Source organism: Salvelinus namaycush, chromosome 15, assembly GCF_016432855.1.
Source record: "Salvelinus namaycush isolate Seneca chromosome 15, SaNama_1.0, whole genome shotgun sequence".
In the NCBI taxonomy this organism is placed as follows: Eukaryota; Metazoa; Chordata; class Actinopteri; order Salmoniformes; family Salmonidae; genus Salvelinus; species Salvelinus namaycush.
The window spans coordinates 29,784,064-29,808,320 of record NC_052321.1 but is presented as its reverse complement, the minus strand read 5'-3'; the positions used below and the strand labels follow the sequence as shown (position 1 = coordinate 29,808,320).

General features: G+C 46.2%; 1 protein-coding gene across 2 annotated transcripts in view; it reads left to right on the top strand.

The window, feature by feature from the left end:
- The window catches only part of ttc7b (tetratricopeptide repeat domain 7B), a 63,766-nt gene that overhangs the window by 8,239 nt on the left and 31,270 nt on the right, over positions 1 to 24,257 (top strand). For both annotated transcript variants that reach the window (XM_039009715.1, XM_039009714.1), the window contains exons 4-9: positions 6,462 to 6,595; positions 9,052 to 9,173; positions 18,490 to 18,568; positions 18,680 to 18,858; positions 20,833 to 20,896; positions 21,587 to 21,724. In XM_039009715.1, the coding sequence (XP_038865643.1) occupies positions 6,462 to 6,595; positions 9,052 to 9,173; positions 18,490 to 18,568; positions 18,680 to 18,858; positions 20,833 to 20,896; positions 21,587 to 21,724 (716 nt within the window). The remainder of the gene's footprint in view (positions 1 to 6,461; positions 6,596 to 9,051; positions 9,174 to 18,489; positions 18,569 to 18,679; positions 18,859 to 20,832; positions 20,897 to 21,586; positions 21,725 to 24,257) is intronic.

Below are 24,257 nucleotides of genomic sequence, written 5' to 3'. Positions count from 1 at the left end.
TATTCACTATAATTTTCAACCTCTCCTTGTCCCAGTCTGTAATCCCCACATGTTTTAAAATGATCACCATCATTCCTGTTCCCAAGTACTCTAAGGCTTCATGCCACAATGACTACCGCCTTGTAGCACTCACATCTGTAATCATGAAGTGCTTTGAGAGGCTGGTTATGCCACACCTCAACTCCATCATCCCAGACACACTCCAATTTGCATACTGCCTCAACAGATCCATAGATGACGCAATCTCAATTGCACTCCACACTGCCCTCACCCACCTAGATAAGAGGAATTCCTATGAACAGCATTTTCACATTGACTACAGGTTAGCGTTCAACACCATTGTCCCCTCCAAGCCCGTCACCAAGCTTAGGGCCCTGGGATGGGACACCTCCGTCTGCAACTGGATCCTGGACTTCCTCATGGGCTGACCCCAGTTGATGAGGGTAGCTACATCACCTCAGCCATGCTGACCCTCAACACAGGGGCCCCACAGGGGTGTGTGCTTAGTCCCCTCCTGAAGTCCCTGTTCACCCACGACTGCGTTGCCACGCACAACTTCAACACACGTCATCAAGTTTGCTGACGACACGTCGGTGGTAGGCCTAATCACCGGCGACGATGAGACAGCCTACAGGGAGGAGGTCAATGACCTGGCAGTGTGGTGCCGGAACAACAACCTCTCGTCAGTAACCTCTCAGTAACCTCTCAACCTCAACGTCAGTAAGACCAAGGAGCTTCTTGTTCCTTGGTGTCCAAATCACAAAGGACTTAAAATGGTACACACGCACACAGTCATGAAGAAGTCGCGACAGCGCCTCCTCTCTCAGGAGGTTGAAAAGGTTTGGCATGGGCCCTCAAACTCTCAAAAAGTTCTACAGCTGTACCATTGAGAGCATCTTGACTGGCTGCATCACTGCTTGGTATGGTAATGGCACCGCCCTCGATCGCATGGTGCTACAGAGGGGGATGTGGACAACCCAGTACATCACAGGGGCTGGGCTCCCTGCCATCCAGGACCTCTATATCAGGCGGTGTGAAAGGAAGGCCAGGAAAATCGTTAAAGACTCCAGCTGCCCAAGCCATAAACTGTTCTCTCTGCTTCCAGTGCATCAAGTCTGACACCAACAGGATTCTGAACAGCTTATATCCCCAAGCCATAAGACTGCTAAATAGCTAACAAAATGGCTACATGGACTCTAAGAGTTGACCCTTGTATTTAATTAGATTTTTGCACTTTCTCTATGCACACTCGCATGGCCCAACACACTCGTGCGCACTGACACTTCAACACACACACAAAAACACTCACTCCATAATTTGCTTACACACACATAATATGCACATACATTTATACTGACTCTACACACACGCACACCCACTCGCATACAATCGTCATATATGCTGCTGCTACTCTACATATTATACACTACATGACCAAAAGTATGTGGACACCTGCTCGTTGAACATCTCATTCCAAAATCATGGGTATTAATATGGAGTTGGTCACCCCTTTCCTGCTATAACAGCAACCATTCTTCTGGGAAGGCTTTCCACTAGATGTTGGAACATTGCTGCGGGGATGCTTCCTTTCAGCCACGAGCATTAGTGTGGTCGGGCACTGATGTTGGACAATTAGACCTGGCTCGCAGTCGATGTTCCAATTTATCAAGGTGTTCAATGGGATTGAAGTCAGAGCTCAGTGCAAGCCAGTCAAGTTCTTCCACACCGATCTCGACAAACCATTTCTGTATGGACCTCGCTTTGTGCACTGAGGCATTGTCATGCTGAAACAAGAAAGGACCGTCGCCAAACTGTTGCCACAAATTTGGAAGCACAGAATCGTCTAGAATGTCAATGTATGCTGTAGCATTAAAATTTCCCTTCACTGGAACTAAGGGGCCTAGCCCGAACCATGAAAAACAACCCCAGACCATTATTTCTCCTCGACCTAACTTTACAGTTGGCACAATGCATTGGGACAGGTAGCGTTCTCCTGGTATCCGCCAAACCCAGATTCGTCAGACTGCCAGATGGTGAAGTGTGATTCATCACTCAAGGGAATGCGTTTCCACTGCTCCAGAGTTCAATGCGGCGAGCTTTACACCACTCCAGCCGATGCTTGGCATAGTGCATGGTGATCTTAGGTTTGTGTGCGGCTGCTCGGCCATGGAAACCCATTTCATGAAGCTCCGGACGAACAGTTCTTGTGCTGACGTTGTTTCCAGAGGCAGTTTGGAACTCGGTAGTGAGTGTTGCAACGGAAGACAGACGATTTTTACGCGCTTCTGTGAGCTTGTGTGGGCTACCACTTCGCGGCTGAGCCGTTGTTGCTCCTAGACGTTTTCACTTCACAATAAAAGCACTTACAGTTGACCAGGGCAGCTCTAGCAGGGCAGAAATTTGACGAACTGACTTGTTGGAAAGGTGGCATCCTATCACGGTGCCACGTTGAAAGTCACTGAGCACTTCAGTAAGGCCATTCTACTGCCAATGTTTGTCTATGGAGATTGCATGGCTGTATGCTCGATTTTATACACTTGTCAGCAACGGGTATGGCTGAAATAGACGAATCCACTAATTGAAGGGGTGTGCACATACTTTTGAATATATAGTGTATATCCTGATACCTAGTCACCTTACCCCTATACATATTTACCTCTATCACTCCAGTATGCCTGCACATTGTAAATATGGTACTGGAACTGACTGTTTGTATGTACAGTGAGTTCCAAAAGTATTGGGACAGTGACATATTTTTTGTTGTTTTGGCTCTGTACTCCAGCACTTTGGATTTGAAATGGTACAATGACTATGACTTTTTGTACATAGTTCCCCCATTTTAGGCCACCAAAAGTATTGGGACAAATTCACTTATGTGTATTAAAGTAGTAAAAAGTTAGGTATTTGGTCCCATATACCTGGCATGCAATAATTACATCAAGCTTGTGACTGTACAAACTTTTTGGATTAATTTGCTGTTTGTTTTGTTTGTGTTTCAGATAACTTTGTGCCCAATAGAAATGAATTGGTGCTTGATGAGGAGATGTAACAGACACACAAATATCATACCCCCAAGACATGCTAACCTCTCACCATTACAATAACAGGGGAGGTTAGCATTTTAGGGTGGTATGATATCTGTAACTTTCTCACTCATCATTATTCACGATTCGTTCAGGATTATCTGTAACCATGGTAGCATCCACATTAAAATAGAAGTGTTTAGAAACATTCTATTCTTAGTCATAATAAAAGTGACTCAAATTACAATACATTATTTACCATTCATTTTTATTGGGCACAAAATAGTCTGAAACACAACCAAAACAAACAGCAAATGCATCCAACAAATGTGTGGAGTCACAAGTACTCATTGCGTGCGATGAATATGGGACCAAACACACAACTTTTTATTACTTTAAAACACATATTAGTGAACACATTTTTAGAACTGCATTGTTATTGATAACTGCATTGTTGGGTTTAGAGCTGTCAAGGAGGGCATTTCACTGTACTTGTGCCTGTGACATTAAAACTTTCAACGTAATATGTGGTGCTGAATCCCTCTGTTCTTCCCCTGTCATTGAGAAAGTGCTGAGGCTGGGGTGACTGTATTAGCTAACTTCGTGCCTGCCCTTCCGTGGCACCCCAGGACGCTGTCGATGTATGCCTACCGGGGGGGGACGCTTAGTTTAGTAGATGAGAACACAATGTGACCTCACCATCATCTCCTCATCAAGCAGGTCTGTGGATGCTCTCAGACCTCTCCTTTTAGAACTCTGAGCTAATGTGTTGGATTGACCTGCTGTAAAATGCACACGGTTTTGACGGCGAAGTGGCGGCATTTAAATGTCCGTTGCTGTATACAGTGAGTGTACTTTTTAAAGCTTGATTGAATCTGTTCCTAAGCTGTGACATAGGTCATCTAATCATGCTTTGGAACAACATTATTACCAGTGTGTATTTGAAAATGTACATGACATGGAGGGAAAATGTGTTGTCTCTGAAATGAGGAAACTGACACAGCAGGACCAGTACTCGCAGCTTGACCTCGTATCCCCTGCAATGTGTTGTTTGGCCATGTGGTGGCGGTAGAGGTTCACTGTTGTGGCGAGAGGAGTCCTCCGCTCTCATGCAAACACACACACCATACATACCACACACTCTTGCTCTCTCAATTTCTAATGCAGAGCACAGTGGATGTGTCAGCCAGGACTGCAGAGCTTTGATCAGAGTTCTGACAGACCAGCAGCGTTACATTGACTGTGAGCTGAGAAGAAGAAGAAGAAGAAGCACTGCCGTAGTGTGGAGCCTCAGCCTGTCCACCTCAATACAGCAGCCTTGTGTGCACACACACACACACACACACACACACACACACACACACACACACACACACACCTGTCCCCCTCTATACATACACCAGCATACCCTAGGGTTTACACAGACCACCGCACGATGCAAGCCAAGCAGTCGCCCATACAGCATACATCACTGTGGAACGACTGCTTTGCGTAGGCAACCCCACCCCCAAATAGGCACACACACAGATGCACACTTAGGGCTTGACCTGAATGTAGAAAAGCTGACTGTTTTTCTAAAGCCTGAAACATCTTGAATGAAAGTCTATTCAGATAAAGCTCTATTTTATGCTAACAGCGTCATTTCTTATACAGTCCTTTATTGGCTTTGCGAGGCAGTGTTGACCACATCATCGGAGTTCATTAGTCAGTTGTGTTACTTTGTCTGGACCAGCCATTTTGTTTGTCCGATGGGGGTTAATGGGAAGACTTTACTGCTGTAAAATTTTTATGAGCGTCCTAATCGAGAGGAGTGGAGGGGAGGAGGAGCTCAGGCTGGGCCTGTTTAGAGTAACACAGGAGCCCATTAGGCTGTTAAAGTGCCACAGTGGTATGAATAAGTTATGTGTGGCACGGCAGCAGCGAGAGCAGAACCCCACAACGACAAGAAGATCCACAGGCTCCAGTCTTTAACCCACCCACCCGCACCACCACAAGGGTATATCTTTATAAGGCAAAGACAGGCCTGGCCGCTGACGTCCCTCTGCTGCTTCCTCGCTGTCTTTCTGTCTGTCTCTCTCTCTCAATCGCTCTCTCTCTCTTGCCAGAGTTGGTGATCGAGCATTTTCATCTTTCCATCTCTCTGTCTCTGCCGGCTCTCCTGTTTATCTACGTATACCTCTCTCTCCCCATCTCCCTCTCTGCCTCCATTTATCGCTCTCTCAACACAGCAGTATTCATGTTCCAGTCATGTCCTATAATGAGAAGACGTCTGCACCTCTATGGTACTGGAGGTTTCAGGGTGTGTAAAGCAATCATGGGGAGTTGATGGATGAACCGTTTGGCTTTTATTGTTTGGACCCTTTTAGTGAATGGCTCCATTTGAGTGCCACACAGTTGCCGTAGTCTTGTGTAATTCCAGAGACTAGAGCTATTTATAATTAATTCGTTATTAAGGCTATCATCTATTATTAATGGTCGTTTTAAAAGGGGGCTTCGGAAACTGCAGCTTGGATTTCATAACAATGAGGTGTGTGTAGCCACAATGCAAGTGTTGCTTTCCTCCATATTATCTCATTACAAACAGAATGGTCTGGTGATTGACAGAGACACGGCCCAATCTACCCAAAGGTCAGACAGGGATACTCTTCCCATGCCAAAGAGTATCCTTTTAGGGCCCCGATTTTATTTTATTTTTTCCTTACCACTTGAGTATACAAATAAAACTGCCTATAACGAGGGGCCCAGGCTACAACAAAGCCCCAGTTTTGTTTCCTTGCCGGTTACAAAATCAGGGAAACTACATGAGAGAAAATAGTGAGAGCCTTTATTTGTGAAACCAAAACAAGCAGCAGCCAGAAGTGGAAGATGATTGTTGTCCCAATGTCCTCTAGAAGAAAGGAAGGGGACTGCTATAAAATAAATCTGTCTCAGGTATCTCCTTCAGTCCTTGGCTGATGTGAGGTGTCCTTGACTCAGATCCCATACACTGGCTCCTGGAGAGCCCAGCCAGCCCCAGGGCCAGACAGAGCAGGACAGTGAGACACTTCCATTGCTCCTAGAGGCCCCAGACAGAGAAGAGCAACGAGACACTTCCATTGCCACCTAACCCTGAGTTTCTGGTTGCTCCTCCAGACGTCTGTCAGGCTAGTGCGTTGTCCTCTGAGCGTGTGATAAAACATTCAGGGGCTCTCTGCTGGCTGTCTGGGAGCCTTGATCACCTACTGATTCATATTGCAGCAGGGGCCCAGCCCGGGTGTGTAACGTTTTCCGTGGCTGAGGACAGGCTTGAAGTAGCTAGAGAGGAAAGATGAGTGTACAGTATGCACGCACACAAGTACACACACACTAAAGCTTGAGCATGAACTTTAACCCTTGGTAGGCTGCATTGTGGCCACAATGTGTGTACAGTATACAGCATAATGAACTTCCTCTCTCCAGGTCTGTGTCTAGAGAAAGTCCCTGCTGCGTCTCCGTCCCTGTCCAATCGTAACGTGGACAAAGACCAAGAAGTGATTACCTGCTATGAGAAGTCTGGAGACATCGCCCTGCTCTACCTACAGGAAGTAGAGAAGGTAACCTAGCAACCGGCTGACATTGGCTTTACTTCTGGATGTGTTGACAGGAGGGAGAAGCTGGAGATGCTCTAATAGTTTTGACCAAACCAAATAATTTTTAGGGGATCTAGGCTAATACTAACAAAATAACGCACCCTCTTTTAAAATTACAGTTAAGTCGCAATACGAAATACCAAGACCAGCCACCAGCAACTTAAGTAGTGGGGCGGCAGGTAGCCTAGTGGTTAGAGCGTTTAGTCTAGTAACCGGAAGGTTGCAAGATTGAATCCCCGAGCTGACAAGGTGAAAATCTGTCGTTCTGCCACTGAACAAGGCAGTTAACCCACTGTTCCTAGGCCGTCATTGTAAATAAGAATGTGTTCTTAACTGACTTTCCTAGTTAAATAAAGGTAAAATAAAAAACGAATGTTCTCGGATAGTTTCTGTTTGACCTTTTTAATGAATAGCTATCCATTCTTGGTGTCCCCAATAAGCTGATTGGATTTGGCTGTAATTAACTAATTAATTGATTGATTGGATTTAAATAGGGCTTTTTCAGTGCTCAAAGCTGCAACCATTTTGTGCCAGAATGCTCACCACACATCCGCTAATGTTTGGGAGTTTGATCTGCCTGTGTAGTAGTGCTATACTCCATCTGTAGTGCTGGTGTCTGTAGTATTAGTACCGTAGTGGTGGAAGGGGCCCAGGTCCATCAGGCAGGCAGGTCCTGGAGCTGTTCCAGTCTCCAGCAGCATCGACAGACTGCCCCAGGGTTTGATGATCTTGTTTTCTGACCTTGGCTGCTGTTTAAATCAGCAACTTTTTTTCTCCACTCTGATTTGTTCTGCCAACACGTTTTTCCCCTACAGTTGTTTTTCTCTCTTTCTGTGTGCTGTTGTTTTTTTTAATATATATATATATATTTTTAATTTAGGGGGTGGATCAGCTTTAATATTACAGATTGTTGCTTCCATCAATGTAATTGTCTGCATCATTTCCAATCCCCCATATATGGGAAATGATGCAGACAATGCTCTGTGTTTCTCCCTCTCTCTCTCTTTCTTGCTTTCCCCCCCCCTCATTCTGCCTTGTCACAGATAAAATAGTTTGTCACATTTTGCTGAGTCATCACTTGCCATTGACTACAATGCATTATGAACATGTGTCTAAAGCTTGGTTGAAAACGCTCCAAAGCAATCCCAAACAAACTCATGTTACATCAGAATCCCATTCTGAATGATATCTCTGCACTCAATTTTAGAAATGTTTTTCCACTGTGCCATAAATCCATGTATGAATGATGCTGTTTACTAAAACAAGATGCAAATATGGATTTATGGGACAGTGGAATTTTTTTCTAAACATTGAGTGCCAAGACATTCAGAATGGGATTCTTAATGGCAAGTGATGACTCAACAAAATGTGACAACTGATTTTTCTCTGTAACAAAATATAAAAAAATTGATGGCCTGTGTCCTTAGTTGACTCATTTGGCCCATTTTGGGCTCATGGTGTCATTTTAGTGACCAAGCCTCCAGATAGAGCTGTGTTGTTGCTCCAAAATTTCATGAAACTGTATCGGCTATTTGAATTCAATATTGAAACTCTAATCTAGTGGCATCGATTCACTCCCCCAAATAGACCCCTCCCTCTGCCTCCCTGTAACTGAACCAGCAGCGGATTCCATACAGCATGCAGAGAGACACTGGTACAACACCCAGGAGATGAATAGGGCAACAGGCCCTAGATAAACACCTGGCTGTAATGCTATCTATCACTCCTCATCTCCACAGAACCAGGCTAGTGCCGCTTTGTTCTGCTGTGTTCTGTTCTACTCTTTTTGGCTTACATAAGGCCAGGCTGCTCTAAGCGCTCTGCCTCTCTCTGCTTTTCTCTCTGCCTCTTTCTCTGTCTCTGTCTCTCTCTGTCTCTGTCTCTCTCTCTCTGTGTATTTCTCTCTGTGTATCTCTCTCTCTGTATCTCTCTCCTTCTCAGTCGATCATGTGCCAGGCAGGCAGCACAAGGTACTGTGAGGACACTAGCTACCTGCTGCTGGATTAAATGATTTCATCTGTTTGACAGACAGGGATGAGAGAAGAGTTGGAACACAATGGGGCCCGTCTGGTTGGACTGATGGAGAGAAAATAGGGAGAGGAGGGGGAGGAGAGGGGGATGGTGAGAAGAGAGGAGCAGCCAAGGTTCTTCAATCTGCCCACTCTCCTCTTCTCTCTCTCTTTCCTTATAGTCCTATTATTATCTCATGTTATCTTGGTTGTGTTTTCTTATCTCTCTGATTGGAGCGTTGCAGGCTGATTTTATGTATTGTGTATACAGTGTGATATTCTATTGTTGATGCCCAGTGTGAACACTAGGCTGACTTTGTTCTCTGCGTCGTCAAGCGTTCACAGCAGACTGTTCTTAGACCTGTGTGTTGCCTGTGCTGCGTGTTCTCAGGTCAGTTTTGTGTGTTTCAGGCCCTCAGTGCGGGGATGCAGAACCGCAGTCCAAAGCCAGGCCCAGTGGCACAGGAACAGGAGCTGGGATACTTCCTGGAGACTGGACTTCAGAGGGCACATGTCATCCACTTCAAAAACGGGTAGGAGAGAGGGCGTGTTGTGTCTGAGACAGAGGGCGTGTTTGTGGGCGTTTTTGTGAGCGTGTGTGTGGAATACACCTGGTAATAATAATCATCACTAACCCACTGTGTGTGTTGCTGCTCCACTGTCACTCTTCCCTCTCTGCTCCACACTCTTTCATCCAATCCAAGGGTCCATTTGTCTCAGGACAGATGGTAGGTATTGCTCCACTCCTCTCTGCCCCTCAGCCCCCATAGAGATGAATGCCCTTGTGGTACCATAGAGACTCAAGTTGACTTGCAGCTCAAAGCCAAAATGCTAAGCCTCAAGCCTGCCTGAAGAAGAGTGATTGGACTCAGCAGGCTCAATGGCTTGAACATGGGATTTGAGACAGGGTCCATAGCTGCTGTGGTTTGATCTAGTTAGCCATAGTTTGGTACCTGCCGGTTAGCTCCCCTGTAGGTTAGAGCAATAGCGTGTGTGTGACTATCTAGATCTGTTGATATGGAAGTAATGCTCCTAGGGTGTGGTGGTAAAGTTTTGTGTGTGCATGTGCAGGCTGAGTGCGTGCGTGTGCAGGCTGAGTGCGTGCGTGCATGTGCAGGCTGAGTGCGTGCGTGTGCAGGCTGAGTGCGTGCGTGTGCAGGCTGAGTGCGTGCGTGTGCAGGCTGAGTGCGTGCGTGTGCAGGCTGAGTGCGTGCGTGCGTGTGCAGGCTGAGTGCGTGCGTGCGTGCGTGTGCAGGCTGAGTGCGTGCGTGCGTGTGCAGGCTGAGTGCGTGCGTGCGTGTGCAGGCTGAGTGCGTGCGTGTGCAGGCTGAGTGCGTGTGTGCGTGTGCAGGCTGAGTGCGTGCGTGCGTGTGCAGGCTGAGTGCGTGCGTGCGTGTGCAGGCTGAGTGCGTGCATGTGCAGGCTGAGTGCGTGCGTGCGTGTGCAGGCTGAGTGCGTGCAGGCTGAGTGCGTGCGTGCGTGTGCAGGCTGAGTGCGTGCGTGCGTGTGCAGGCTGAGTGCGTGCGTGTGCAGGCTGAGTGCGTGCGTGCGCAGGCTGAGTGCGTGCGTGCGCAGGCTGAGTGCGTGCGTGCGCAGGCTGAGTGCGTGCGTGCGCAGGCTGAGTGCGTGCGTGCGCAGGCTGAGTGCGTGCGTGCGCAGGCTGAGTGCGTGCGTGCGTGCGCAGGCTGAGTGCGTGCGTGCGTGCGCAGGCTGAGTGCGTGCGTGCGTGCGCAGGCTGAGTGCGTGCGTGCGTGCGCAGGCTGAGTGCGTGCGTGCGTGCGTGCGCAGGCTGAGTGCGTGCGTGCGTGCGCAGGCTGAGTGCGTGCGTGCGTGCGCAGGCTGAGTGCGTGCGTGCGTGCGCAGGCTGAGTGCGTGCGTGCGTGCGCAGGCTGAGTGCGTGCGTGCGCAGGCTGAGTGCGTGCGTGCGCAGGCTGAGTGCGTGCGTGCGTGCGCAGGCTGAGTGCGTGCGTGCGTGCGCAGGCTGAGTGCGTGCGTGCGTGCGCAGGCTGAGTGCGTGCGTGCGTGCGTGCGCAGGCTGAGTGCGTGCGTGCGTGCGTGCGCAGGCTGAGTGCGTGCGTGCGTGCGTGCGCAGGCTGAGTGCGTGCGTGCGTGCGTGCGCAGGCTGAGTGCGTGCGTGCGTGCGTGCGCAGGCTGAGTGCGTGCGTGCGTGCGCAGGCTGAGTGCGTGCGCAGGGTGCGTGCGTGCGCAGGGTGCGTGCGTGCGCAGGGTGCGTGCGTGCGCAGGCTGAGTGCGTGCGCAGGCTGAGTGCGTGCGCAGGCTGAGTGCGTGCGTGCGTGCGCAGGCTGAGTGCGTGCGCAGGCTGAGTGCGTGCGTGCGTGCGCAGGCTGAGTGCGTGCGTGCGTGCGCAGGCTGAGTGCGTGCGTGCGTGCGCAGGCTGAGTCTGCGTGTGTGCTGGCTGTGTTTCAATCAAACCTGAAGGTGGATGATGACCTCTTCCTTTTCGTAACCCCGCCCCCATACTGACATCATGACCTCCACTATCCCAGCATGCTTAGAGCTCATCTCACAAAGGCCAAGAGCCTATAGGGCTCTGGATGAAAGTAATGCACCTTAAAGAGATACTTGTGCAATTTAGTATGCACACCATTATCAACCCTTTTCTTAATCGCTCTTTTTGCTATTGCCAATTCCCATACATTAATTATTTATCTCTCATGGAAGTTATGCGGAACTTGATCTTCTCATTTTAATACAGCTACATATTAAATCCACCATTAAATTCTCCTCAAGCATCCATTTGGACTGGTTGGTTCTCCTGGGAGGACCTATCCTTACCACAGTCTGCCTGGGAAACACTGGCTGTGTCCCAAAGGGCACATTATACTCTATATGGTGCACTACTTTTGATGAGGGCCCATAGGGCTCTGGTCCAAAGTAGTGCACTACTGTATATAGGGAATAGGGTGCCATTTTGTACACGGACACTGTTCTAGAGCAAGGTCGATTTTTCCCATGGAAAATAGAGAGAACGGTTTCCCACTTCAAAGCAAGAGAGAAGAGATAAAAAGAAAAGGCTGCTGCTGAAGCTAATAGTTAATAGATGATGCAACACAGTCTCTTTCATGTTGAAAGCTACATATCTTCACCTACACTCAGCCTCCCCCTCCACACAGCTCTCTCTCTCGCTCACTCTCACTAATGAAACAACATGGGACACACACACACACACACACACACACACACACACTGGTATAGTGGTGTAAAGACATATACACTACATAAAAACACCCTACGTACAAATCTCTCACACAGTCCACACACAGTTCCCACAGTATTTCAAGTGGGAAGGTGCTTTTCCTATCCTCGAGAATGCCAACGCTAAAAAGGAAACGTCTTCACTAAATAGCCAGCTGCGTACATGGCTAATGTGTAGGCTGTGAGTAGCGGTCATTTTCTGTGGCTAAAGGTGTCTGCTAAGCTCATGAATAATGCGGTAGCGTTCCTGCCTGTGAATCTCGTGCTGCTCTCTCTGCTCGTAGATTTTTGAGGATCGAAATAATAAAACAAATCTTCCAGCATTTTTTGTAGTTCATAAGGAGGCGGCCTTTTTGACTGGGCATGGACCAAGCCAATTCTTCAAACTATGCCTTTTTAATAATATGCCTTTATTGAAGTGTCATGTTAAATAGAACAGATTGTTTTGTTGTTAAATCTGATGCATCTTGTCCTTGGTCAGGGATTGATTTCTGATTTCCTACAGGGAAAAGGTTTGGTTGGTTGGATAAGAGTTTGTCTAGCGTACAAATGAACCAACTGGATGGATGCAAGGTGTGAGTCCCAGATGGTACCCTATATAGTGCACTACGTTCCACCAGAGGCCTGTGGGCCCTGGTCAAAATTAGTGCACTACATGGGGAATAGGTTGCTATTTGGGATGAATACTTGGTCTGTGCTTCCTCACTTCTTATTATCAAGCCACACACACACACACACACACACACACACACACACACGCACATTCCTTCCTGCCTATCTCCTTACTGTCTGTGCTACGTTGATTTGAGTTGATTTATGAAAATGAGGCCTGACAGCAAATACGCATTAAGCCTGTGATGCCCTCATTTGCAAACACATACGCACCACCACGTTACACACCACACACACACAAGCCACCAATGATTCTGATGTACTCCCATGTAATGAACAGCTGCGCCAAGCACACCAATGAAAGACCGCAAAACCTACCCACCACGTTAACTCACACTATAAGAAATTGCCTAGTTTACTCATGAGACACACACACAAAGACGATCGACCAAAACCAAAGCTAGCTTAGCGGCTGTACATGACCCCTTCAGAAGTGTACATTGCGGTTCTAGTGTGAGCGGTGGTCAAGCTATCGGTTAGCTCTACAGAGATGTGACAGTCAGTAAGTGATGCTGACACTTTGCTCTCTCTCTCCCAGCATCACCCCCTGTTCACCACACATTTAGTTGGAGCTATTTATTCAGCATTTTTCTGCTTCTATTTGCGTTTCCTCCTCCGTAGCCTGGGGCTGTATACTGTTTTCCACCCCTCCTCTCTTCTCTCTGGTCATTGGGACAGGGAGATGGGGGAGGAGAAGAGCGGAGAGGAGCCGCTTGGAGCTGGGCCGCTCTCTCGTCTGGTGTTACCGGGCAGTTTAGCACTCTGATCTGAACCCTAGTCAGCAGCTCTCCAAAGTTACAGTGTGACTCATCGACAACACAACAAATGCTCACGGGCACATAAGATACTTTCTTGCGTTACGCACAAAAACACAATCCCATGATGCTGTGATGCAGTCAGATAATGCATGTGAAAGGTGTGTGTGTGTGTGTGTGTGTTGTCAGTTCAGCAGGGGGAGTGTTAGCTGAGTAGGTGTGTCAGCATTGCTGTGTGTCTGATCCATAGAGAAGTGTTGAGCCAGGGTATTGACACCTACCATCAACTGACTCCCTCAGCTCAGTGACACACACACACACTGATATGGGCATATTCACAGTATTTATAGGAAATCTATAGATTTTTTTTATTGCTTGTTTGTACAGGTCTATAATTCTGAGAACAGATTTTCTCAGAATAACCTATTTTCTGCTTGGTCTGTATCTGATACGGGTACAATATGTATCCACACTATCACTACTATATATCATCTATCTACTATCACCACTATATATCATCTATCTACTATCACCACTATATATCATCTATCACCACTATATATCATCTATCACCACTATATATCATCTATCACCACTATATGTCATCTATCACCACTATATATCATCTATCTACTATCACCACTATATATCATCTATCTACTATCACCACTATAAACTCAGCAAAAAAAGAAACGTCCTCTCACTGTCGACTGCGTTTATTTTCAGCAAACTTAACATGTGTAAATATTTGTATGAACATAAGATTCAACAACTGAGACATAAACTGAACAAGTTCCACAGACATGTGACTAACAGAAATGGAATCATGTGTCCCTGACCAAAGGGGGGGTCAAAATCAAAAGTAACAGTCAGTATCTGGTGTGGCCACCAGCTGCATTAAGTACTGCAGTGAATCTCCTCTTCATGGACAGCACCAGATTTGCCAGGTCTTGCTGTGAGATGTTACCCCACTCTCCCACCAAGGCACCTGCAAGTTCCCAGACATTTCTTGGGGGAATGGCCCTAGCCCTCACCCTCCGATCCAACAGGTCCCAGACGTGCTCAATGGGATTGAGATCCGGGCTCTTCGCTGGCCATGGCAGAACACTGACATTCCTGTCTTTCAGGAAATCACACACAGAATGAGCAGTATGGCTGGTGGCATTGTCATGCTGGAGGGTCATTTCAGGATCAGCCTGCAGGAAGGGTACCACATGAGGGAGGAGGATGTCTTCCCTGTAACGCACAGAGTTGGGATTGCCTGCAATGACAACCTGCTCAGTCCGATGATGCTGTGACACACTGCCCCAGACCATGACGGACCCTCCATCTCCAAATCAATCCCCTCCAGAGTACAGGCCTTGGTGTAACGCTCATTCCTTCGATGATAAACGCAAATCCGACCATCACTCCTGGTGAGACATAACCACGACTCGTCAGTGAAGAGCCCTTTTTGCCAGTCCTGTCTGGTCCAGCGACGGTGGGTTTGTGCCCATAGGTGACGTTGTTGTCGTTGATGTCTGGTGAGGACCTGCCTTACAACATGCCTACAAGCCCTCAGTCCAGCCTCTCTCAGCCTATTGCGGACAGTCTGAGCACTGATGGAGGGATTGTGTGTTCCTGGTGTAACTCGGGCAGTTGTTGTTGCCATCCTGTACCTCTCCCGCAGGTGTAATGTTCGCATGTACCGATCCTGTGCAGGTGTTGTTACACGTGGTCTGCCACTGCGAGGACGATCAGCTGTCCGTCCTGTCTCCCTGTAGCGCTGTCTTAGGCGTCTCACAGTACGGACATTGCAATTTATTGCCCTGGCCACATCTGCAGTCCTCATGCCTCCTTGCAGCATGCCTAAGGCACATTCACGCAGATGAGCAGGGAACCTGGGCATTTTTCTTTTGATGTTTTTCAGAGTCAGTATTAGGCCTCTTTAGTGTCTGAAGTTTTCATAACTGTGACCTTAATTGCCTACTGTCTGTAAGCTGTTAGGGTCTTAACGACCGTTCCACAGGTTCATGTTCATTAATTGTTTATGGTTCATTGAACAAGCATGGGAAACAGTGTTTAAACCCTTTACAATGAAGATCTGTGAAGTTATTTGGATTTTTACGAAATATCTTTGAAAGACAGGGTCCTGAAAAAGGGATGTTTCTTTTTTTGCTGAGTTTACTATCACCACTGTATAGCATCTGTGTCTACTATCGCCACTGTATAGCATCTGTATCTGCCATTGCCACTGTATAGCATCTGTGTCTGCTATCGCCACTGTATAGCATCTGTATCTGCCATCGCCACTGTATAGCATCTGTATCTGCCATCGCTACTGTATAGCATCTGTATCTGCCATCACCACTGTGTAGTATCTGTATTTGTCATCGCCACTGTATAGCATCTGTATCTGCCATCGCCACTGTATAGTATCTGCCATCGCCACTGTATAGCATCTGTATCTGCCATCGCTACTGTATAGCATCTGTATCTGCAATCACCACTGTGTAGTATCTGCTATCGCCACTGTATAGCATCTGTATCTGCCATCGCTACTGTATAGCATCTGTATCTGCTATCACCACTGTGTAGTATATGTATCTGCTATCGCCACTGTATAGCATCTGTATCTGCCATTGCCACTGTATAGCATCTGTATCTGCTATCGCCACTATACAGTACCAGTCAAAAGTTTGGACACACCTACTCATTCAAGGGTTTTTCTTTATTTTTACTATTTTATACATTGTAGAATAATTGTGAAGACATCAAAACTATGAAATAACACACATGGAATCATGTAGTAACCAAAAAAGTGTTCAACACATCAAAATATATTTTGGATTCTTCAAAGTAGCCACCCTTTGCCTTGATGACAGTTTTGCAGACTCTTGGCATTCTCTCAACCAGCTTCATGAGGAATGTTTTTCCAATGGTCTTGAAGGAGTTCCCACATATATGCTGAGCACTTTTCCTTCACTCTGCGGTCCAACTCATCCCAAACCATCTCAATTGGGTTGAGGTCAGGTGATTTTGGAGGCCAGGTCATCTGATTCAGCACTCCATCACTCTCCTTCTTGGTTAAATGGCCCTTACACAGCCTGGAGGTGTGTTGGGTCATTGTCCTGTTGAAGAACAAATGATAGTCCCACTAAGCGCAAACCAGATGGTATGGTGTATTGCTGCAGGATGCTGTGGTAGCCATGCTGGTTAAGTGTGCCTTGAATTCTAAATAAATCAGACAAAGGCAAAGCACCATCACACCACCTCCTTGCTTCACGGTGGGAACCACACGTGGAGATCATCCGTTCACCTACTCTGCGTCTCACAAAGACACGGCGGTTGGAACCGGATATCTCAAATTAGGACTCATCAGACCAAAGGATAGATTTCCACCGGTCTAATGTCCATTGCCATTTCTTGGACCAAGCAAGTCTCTTATTATTGGTGTCCTTTAGTAGTGGTTTATTTGCAGAATTTCAACCATGAAGGCCTGATTCACGCAGTCTCATCTGAACAGTTGATGTTGAGATGTGTCTGTTACTTGAACTCTGAGGCATTTATTTGGAATGCAATTATTGAGGCTTGTAACTCTAATTGTAGCTCCCTCCAGTAACCACGAGCACAACCGTTCCTTGATTTTAACTGGCGGCTTTATTCTGTAGTTTTAGTCAGAATTATCACCTTCCGTTGTCACGAACCGGCTCGAAGCCCGTAACAAAAAAGGAGACAACGTGGAGATAAGGAATAAAAAAATATATTTATTAACTAAGGTAACCTATATACAAATAAACAATAGTGTGTCTGCGTGGAGAGAGTCTCCCAGTGAATGTGGAAGAGGTCTATTTATCCTGTGGAAGAGGTCTATTTATCCTGGGACACACCCGGGCCCAGGTGTTTCCCATGTCGCTGACGACCGTCCCGGCTCCGCCAACCGGCATCCTAGTAAGGAATCAAGAGCGAAGATCGAGAATAGTGCAGACAGAGTGGGAGGGTCGTCACACCGTGAGAACTATAAAGTAAATGAAAATACAGTTAAGCACACTTGTACAACTTTCTTGTCTTACGAGTGACTTATTAGCTTGGAATAACTCTGAATTGCTTACATACATAAACAGTTTAGCCGGAGCTATAACAGTATCAGATTAAACACATGAATAAAGGAAGAATACCTAATTGGCTGCTTATTACAGAAGGGAGGAAATCAAAACGTAACACTTATTATTCCTGGCATGAATTCACGCTTCATCCTTACTTATTATAACGTTACCATCCTAACATACACACTTCAACCTTGACGAACTACACCCGAAGACATGAAAACTTAGCTAACACAGCGCGGGATTGCCTTCACTCCAAAGGTGTGTTGCTACGATAATGATCCCCGTTACAACAGTTATTAGCCACGTAGTTCCGCTTGTCTTATCATTTCCCCCACATAGCGAACACGTAAACAATTCAAACAATTCAAACGACGACAGACTTACAGGTTAATTGTCAGTTACACTAATGAACTTATCCTCTGCAGCAGAAGTAACTCTGGATCTTCCTTTCCTGTGGAGGGTCCTCATGAGAGCCAGTTTCATCATAGCGCTTGATGGTTTTTGCGACTGCAATTGAAGAAACTTTCTTGAAATGTTCTGCATTGACTGAACTTCATGTTTTAAAGTAATGATGGACTGTCATTTCCCTTTGCTTATTTGTGCTGTTCTTTCCATAATATGGACTTGGTCTTTTACCAAATAGGGCTATCTTCTGTATACCACCCCTACCTTGTCACAACACAACTGATTGGCTCAAACGCATTAAGAACGGAAGAAATTACACCAATTAACTTTTAACAAGGCACACCTGTTAATTAAAATGCATTCCAGGTGACTACCTCATGAAGCTGGTTGAGAGAATGCCAAGCTTGTGCAAAGCTGTCAAGGCACAGGGTGGCTACTTTGAAGAATCTCAAACATAAATTATATTTAGATTTTTTTTAAATACTTTTTTTTGGTTACACATGATTCCATGTGTGTTATTTCATAGTTTTGATGTCTTCACTATTGTTATACTATGTAGAAAATAGTAAAAATAAAGAAAAACCCCTTGAATGAGTAGGTGTGTCCCAAATTTTTTACTGGTACTATATATAATCTGTGGCCTCAGATTTCCAGAACATTCCTCCATACTTTAGAGACAGATCATGACCTTAAGATATTTGTTGTTGCCGCAGTAACCTGACCCGGGGAGTGGGCCGCTTCCGGGAGATCCTCCGAGCTGTAGAGACCAGGACCACACAGAACCTACGAATGGTGGGTACTAGTGTGTGCCTGTGTGCGTTGTTCCTGCGTGTGAGTGTGTGCTTGCCCGCACGTGCACCCATGTGCTGTAACACTATATGTGTGTTCTGTTACCCTTTGTAGACCATAGCGCGACAGCTAGCAGAGATCCTGCTGAGGGGGATGTGTGAGCAGAGCTACTGGAGTCCTCTGGAGGACCCGCCCAGCCAGTCCCCCCTGGATGACCCCCTACTACGCCAGGGAGCCCCCTACACCAAGGACTACGCACTCAGCCGCAGGCCACGTGTCTACTCCGGAGAGAAGTATGGACCAACCTCTGCCTGTCTACTGGCTCTCTCTCTATTCTCTCGCTCTGCCTGTCTTTTTCACTACTGTGTTGCATTAAAAAGTCCTGTCCAGACTTGAATTGATATTCTCATATCATAATACTAGCCTGTGTACAGACAACACAATCCATGTGCCAAATCCAATTTTATTTTTCAGATTTTATGCACCAAATAGAACATGTGTAGACCTTACCGTGAAATGCTTACTTACAAGCCCTTAACCAACAATGCACTTCAAGAAATAGATGTAAGAAAATATTTACTAAATAAACGAAAGTATATAAAATAAAAGATAACACAATAAAATAACAATAACGAGACTATATACAGGGGGTGCCGGTACTGAGTCAATGTGCGGGGGTACAGGTTAGTCGAGGTAATTTGTACATGTAGGTAGGGGTAAAGAGACTATGCAAAGATAACTAACAGCGAGTAGCAGCAGTGTAAAAACAAAGTGGGGGGTGTCAATGTAAATAGTCCGGGTGGCCATTTGATTAATTGTTCAGCAGTCTTATGTCTTGGGGATAGAAGCTGTTAAGGAGCCCTTTGGACCTAGACTTGGCGCTCCGGTACCGCTTGCCGTGCAGTAGCAGAGAGAACAGTCTATGACTTGGGCGACTGGAGTCCTTGACAATTTTTTGGGCCTTCCTCTGACACCGCCTAGTATATAGGTCCTGGATGGCAGGATGCTTGGCCCCAGTGATGTACTGGGCCGTACGCATTACCCTCTGCAGCGCCTTATGGTCGGATGCCGAGCTGGTGTCATACCAGGCGGTGATGCAACCGGTCAGGATGCTCTCGATGGTGCAGCTGTAGAACTTTTTGAGGATCTGGGCACCCATGACAAATATTTTCAGTCTCCTGAGGGGGAAAGGGTGTTGTCGTGCCCTCTTCATGACTGTCTTGGTGTGTTTGGACCATGATAGTTTGTTGGTGATGTAGAAACGAAGGAACTTGAAACTCTCAACCCGCTCCACTGCAGCCCCGTCGATGTTAATGGGGGCGTGTTCGGCCCTCCTTTTCCTGTAGTCCACGATCAGCTCCTTTGTCTTGCTCACATTGAGGGAGAGGTTGTTGTCCTGGCACCTCACAGCCAGGGCTCTGACCTCCCTATAGGCTGTCTCGTTGTTGTAGGTGATCAGGCCTACCACTGTTGTGTCGTCAGCAAATTTAATGATGGTGTTGGAGTCATGCCTGGCCACGCAGTCGTGGGTGTACAGGGAGTACAGGAGGGGACTGAGCACGCACCCCTGAGGGGCCCAGTGTTAAGGATCAGCGTGGCAGATGTGTTGTTGCCTAGCCATACCACCTGGGGTCAGCCCATCAAGAAGTCCTGGATCCAGTTGAAGAGGGAGGTGTTTAGTCCCAGGGTCCTAAGCTTTGTGATGAGCTTTGTGGGCACTATGGTGTTGAATGTTGAGCTGTAGTCAATTAACAGCATTCTCACATAGGTGTTCCTCTTGTCCATGTGGGAAAGGGCAGTGTGGAGTGCAATAGATTTGCATCATCTGTGGATCTGTTGTGGCGGTATGCGAATTGGAGTGGGTCTAGGGTTTCTGGGATGATGGTGTTGATGTGAGCCATGACCAGCCTTTCAAAGCACTTAATGGTTACAGACGTGAGTGCTACGGGGCTGTAGTCATTTAGCCAGGTTACCTTTGCTTTCTTGGGCACAGGGAATATGATGGTCTGCTTGAAACCTGTCGGTATTACTGACTCGGTTAGGAAGAGGTTGTGTGTATCTACATTGGCAAAATGTGACACTTCTAGGCAGTTTACCTACAATCGGTTGCTAACTATCTCTCCCTCTCTTTCTATTGCCCTCTTTCCTATTTTTCTCTCTCTCTGTTCACCCCCCTCACTGTCTTTGTCTCTGCTCTCTTTGTCTCCTCTCTCTGTCTCTCTCACTATCTTTGCTTCCTCCCACCTGCTCTCTTTCCCTCCCCTCAGTCTGTTTTGTCCACAGGAAAACACAGAAGAGGCTCTGCTCCTGTTGCTGATCAGTGAATCTATGGTAAGACTATACACACACACACACACATCTTTTATCCCGCTATCCTGGCAGGTTGATTAATCTTTCAGATCACGCACCTTTTCAACAATAAAAACCGAAATCCCTTTGTTCAAATGTTAATGCATTCAAAGTTAATTTATTTTTTCTCCGTCACCAACTGTTTCATTCAGTAGAGTTTCCCCATCACACTCCCAAAGCAAGGCAAAGCAATGCATTGAAGTCCATGTTTGGAAGGCCTACTTTAAAAAAATCTTTCTTTCCTTTGGTCCATTAGTTAATTGGGTGTTAGATTTCCATGCTGTTAGTTTTTCCCTTCTAATGGGTGCTTTTAAAATCAGGGGCCCCAATCATCCTGTTTTCTGCCCAGTCAAACACAACACTCGTCTTTCTACTCTCCTCCTCACCACACACACACCACATGTTTTACTATCCTTGTGGGGACCTAAAATTGATTTCCATTCAAAATCCTATTTTCCCTAAACCTCAACATGACCCTAACTTCTAACCCCTAAGCTTAAAATAGCGTTTGTCCTCGTCAGATAATTTTCCTTGTATACTATCCTTGTGGGGATTTCTGGTACCCATGAGTTAAGTAATACCACACACACGCACACGCACACAAGCTCCTCTTTCTATTCTTCTCTGTCACTGTGTGTGTGTGAAATGATGATGTGTGTGTTCTCCCTGCAGGCCAACAGAGATGCGGTGCTGAGCAGGATTCCAGAGCACAACAGCGACCGCATCATCAGCCTGCAGAGTGCCTCTGTGGTCTACGACCTACTGACCATCGCCCTGGGCCGACGGGGACAGTACGAGATGCTCTCTGAGGTTAGGACACACACACACACACACACACACACACTGGACATATATATATATATGTATATGTATATGTATATATATATGTGTGTGTGTGTGTGTTGAAGTTGGAAGTTTACATACACTTAGGTTGAAGTCATTAACTCATTTTTCAACCTCTCCACAAATTTCTTGTTAACAAACTATAGTTTTGGCAAGTCGGTTAGGACATCTACTTTGTGCATGACACAAGTAATTTTTCCAACAATTGTTTACAGACAGATTATTTCACTTATAATTCACTGAATCACAATTCCAGTGGGTCAGAAGTTTACATACACTAAGTTGACTGTGCCTTTAAACAGCTTGGAAAATTCCAGAAAATTATGTCATGGCTTTAGAAGCTTCTGATAGGCTAATGGACATAATTTGAGTCAATTGGAGGTGCACCTGTGGATGTATTTCAAGGCCTACCTTCAAACTCAGTGCCACTTTGCTTGACATCATGGGAAAATCAAAAGAAATCAGCCAAGACCTCAAAAAATTGTAGACCTCCACAAGTCTGGTTCATCCTTGGGAGTAATTTCCAAACGCCTGAAGATACCACGTTCATCTGTACAAACAATAGTACGCAAGTATGAACACCATGGGATCACACAGACTTCATACCGCTCAGGAAGGAGACGCATTCTGTCTCCTAGAGATGAACGTACTTTTGTGCGAAAAGTGCAAATCAATCCCAGAACAACAGCAAAGGACCTTGTGAAGATGCTGGAGGAAACAGGTACAAAAGTATCTATATCCACAGGAAAACGAGTCCATATCGACATAACCTGAAAGGCCGCTCAGCAATGAAAAAGCCACTGCTCCAAAACCGCCATAAAAAAAGCCAGACTACGGTGTGCAACTGCACATCGGGACGAAGATCGTACTTTTTGGAGAAATGTCCTCTGGTCTGATGAAACAAAAATGGAACTGTTTGGCCATAATGACCATCGTTTTGTTTGGAGAAAAAAGGGGGAGGCTTGCAAGCCGAAGAACACCATCCCAACCGTGAAGCACGGGGGTGGCAGCATCATGTTGTGGGGGTGCTTTGCTGCAGGAGGGACAGGTGCACTTCACAAAATAGATGGCATCATGAGGAGGGAAATGATGTGGATATATTGAAGCAAAATCTCAAGACATCAGTCAGGAAGTTAAAGCTTGGTTGCAAATAGGTCTTCCAAATGGACAATGACCCCAAGCATACTTCCAAAGTTGTGGCAAAATGGCAAAAAGCCCTGACCTCAATCCTATAGAAAATTTGTGGGCAGAACTGGAAAAGCGTGTGCGAGTAAGGAGGCCTACAAACCTGACTCAGTTACACCAGCTCTGTCAGGAGGAATGAGCCAAAATTCACCCAACTTATTGTGGGAAGCTTGTGGAAGGCTACCCGAAACGATTGACCCAAGTTAAACAATTTAAAGGCAATGCTACCAAATACTAATTGAGTGGATGTACACTTCTGACCCACTGGGAATGTGATGAAAGAAATAAAAGCTGAAATAAATCATTCTCTCTACTATTATTCTGACATTTCACATTCTTAAAATAAAGTGGTGATCCTAACTGACCTAAGACAGGGAATTTTTACGAGGATTAAATGTCAGGAATTGTGTGAAAAAGTGAGTTTAATTGTATTTGGCTAAGGTAAGGTGTATGCAAACTGTACACACACACACACACACACACACACACACACAGTGCATTCGGAAAGTATTCAGATCCCTTGACTTTTTCCACATTTTGTTAGGTTACAGCCTTATTATAAAATGGGTTAAATAAATGTTTTCCCTCATCAATCTACATACAATATCCCATAATAACAAAGCGAAACAGGTTTTTAAAAATGTATTACAAATTAAAAACAGAAATACCTTATTTACAAGTTTTCAGACCCTTTGCTATGAGTCTCAACTGTTTCCATTGATCATCCTTGATTGGAGTCCACCTGTGGTAAATTCAATGGATTGGACATTATTTGGAAAGGCACACACCTATATAAGGTCCCACAGTTGACAGTGCATGTCAGAGCAAAAACCAAGCCATGAGGTCAAAGGAATTGTCCCTCGCGCTCCGAGACAGGATTGTGTCGATGCACAGATCTGGGGGAAGGGTACGCCAACATTTCTGCAGCAGTAAACGTCCCCAAGAACACGGTGGCCTCCATCATTCTTAAATAGAAATAGTTTGGAGCCAGCAAGACTCTTTCTAGAGCTGGCCGCCCGGCCAAACGAAGCAATCGGGGTAGAAGGGCCTTGGTCAGGAAGGTGACTGCGTTGTCTTGTTTCGATCACGTGGACTGGGATATGTTCCGGGTAGCCTCAGAGAATAACATTGACGTGGAAACCGTGGATAGTTGGCAGCATTCGCGCAAAACTGAAAGCGCAAACCACAGCATTTAACCATGGCAAGGTGACTGGGGATATGGTTGAAAACAAACAGTGTGTTATTCCCTCCGTAAGGCAATCCTACAGGCAAAACGTCAGTACAGAGACAAAGTCAAGTCACAATTCAATGGCTC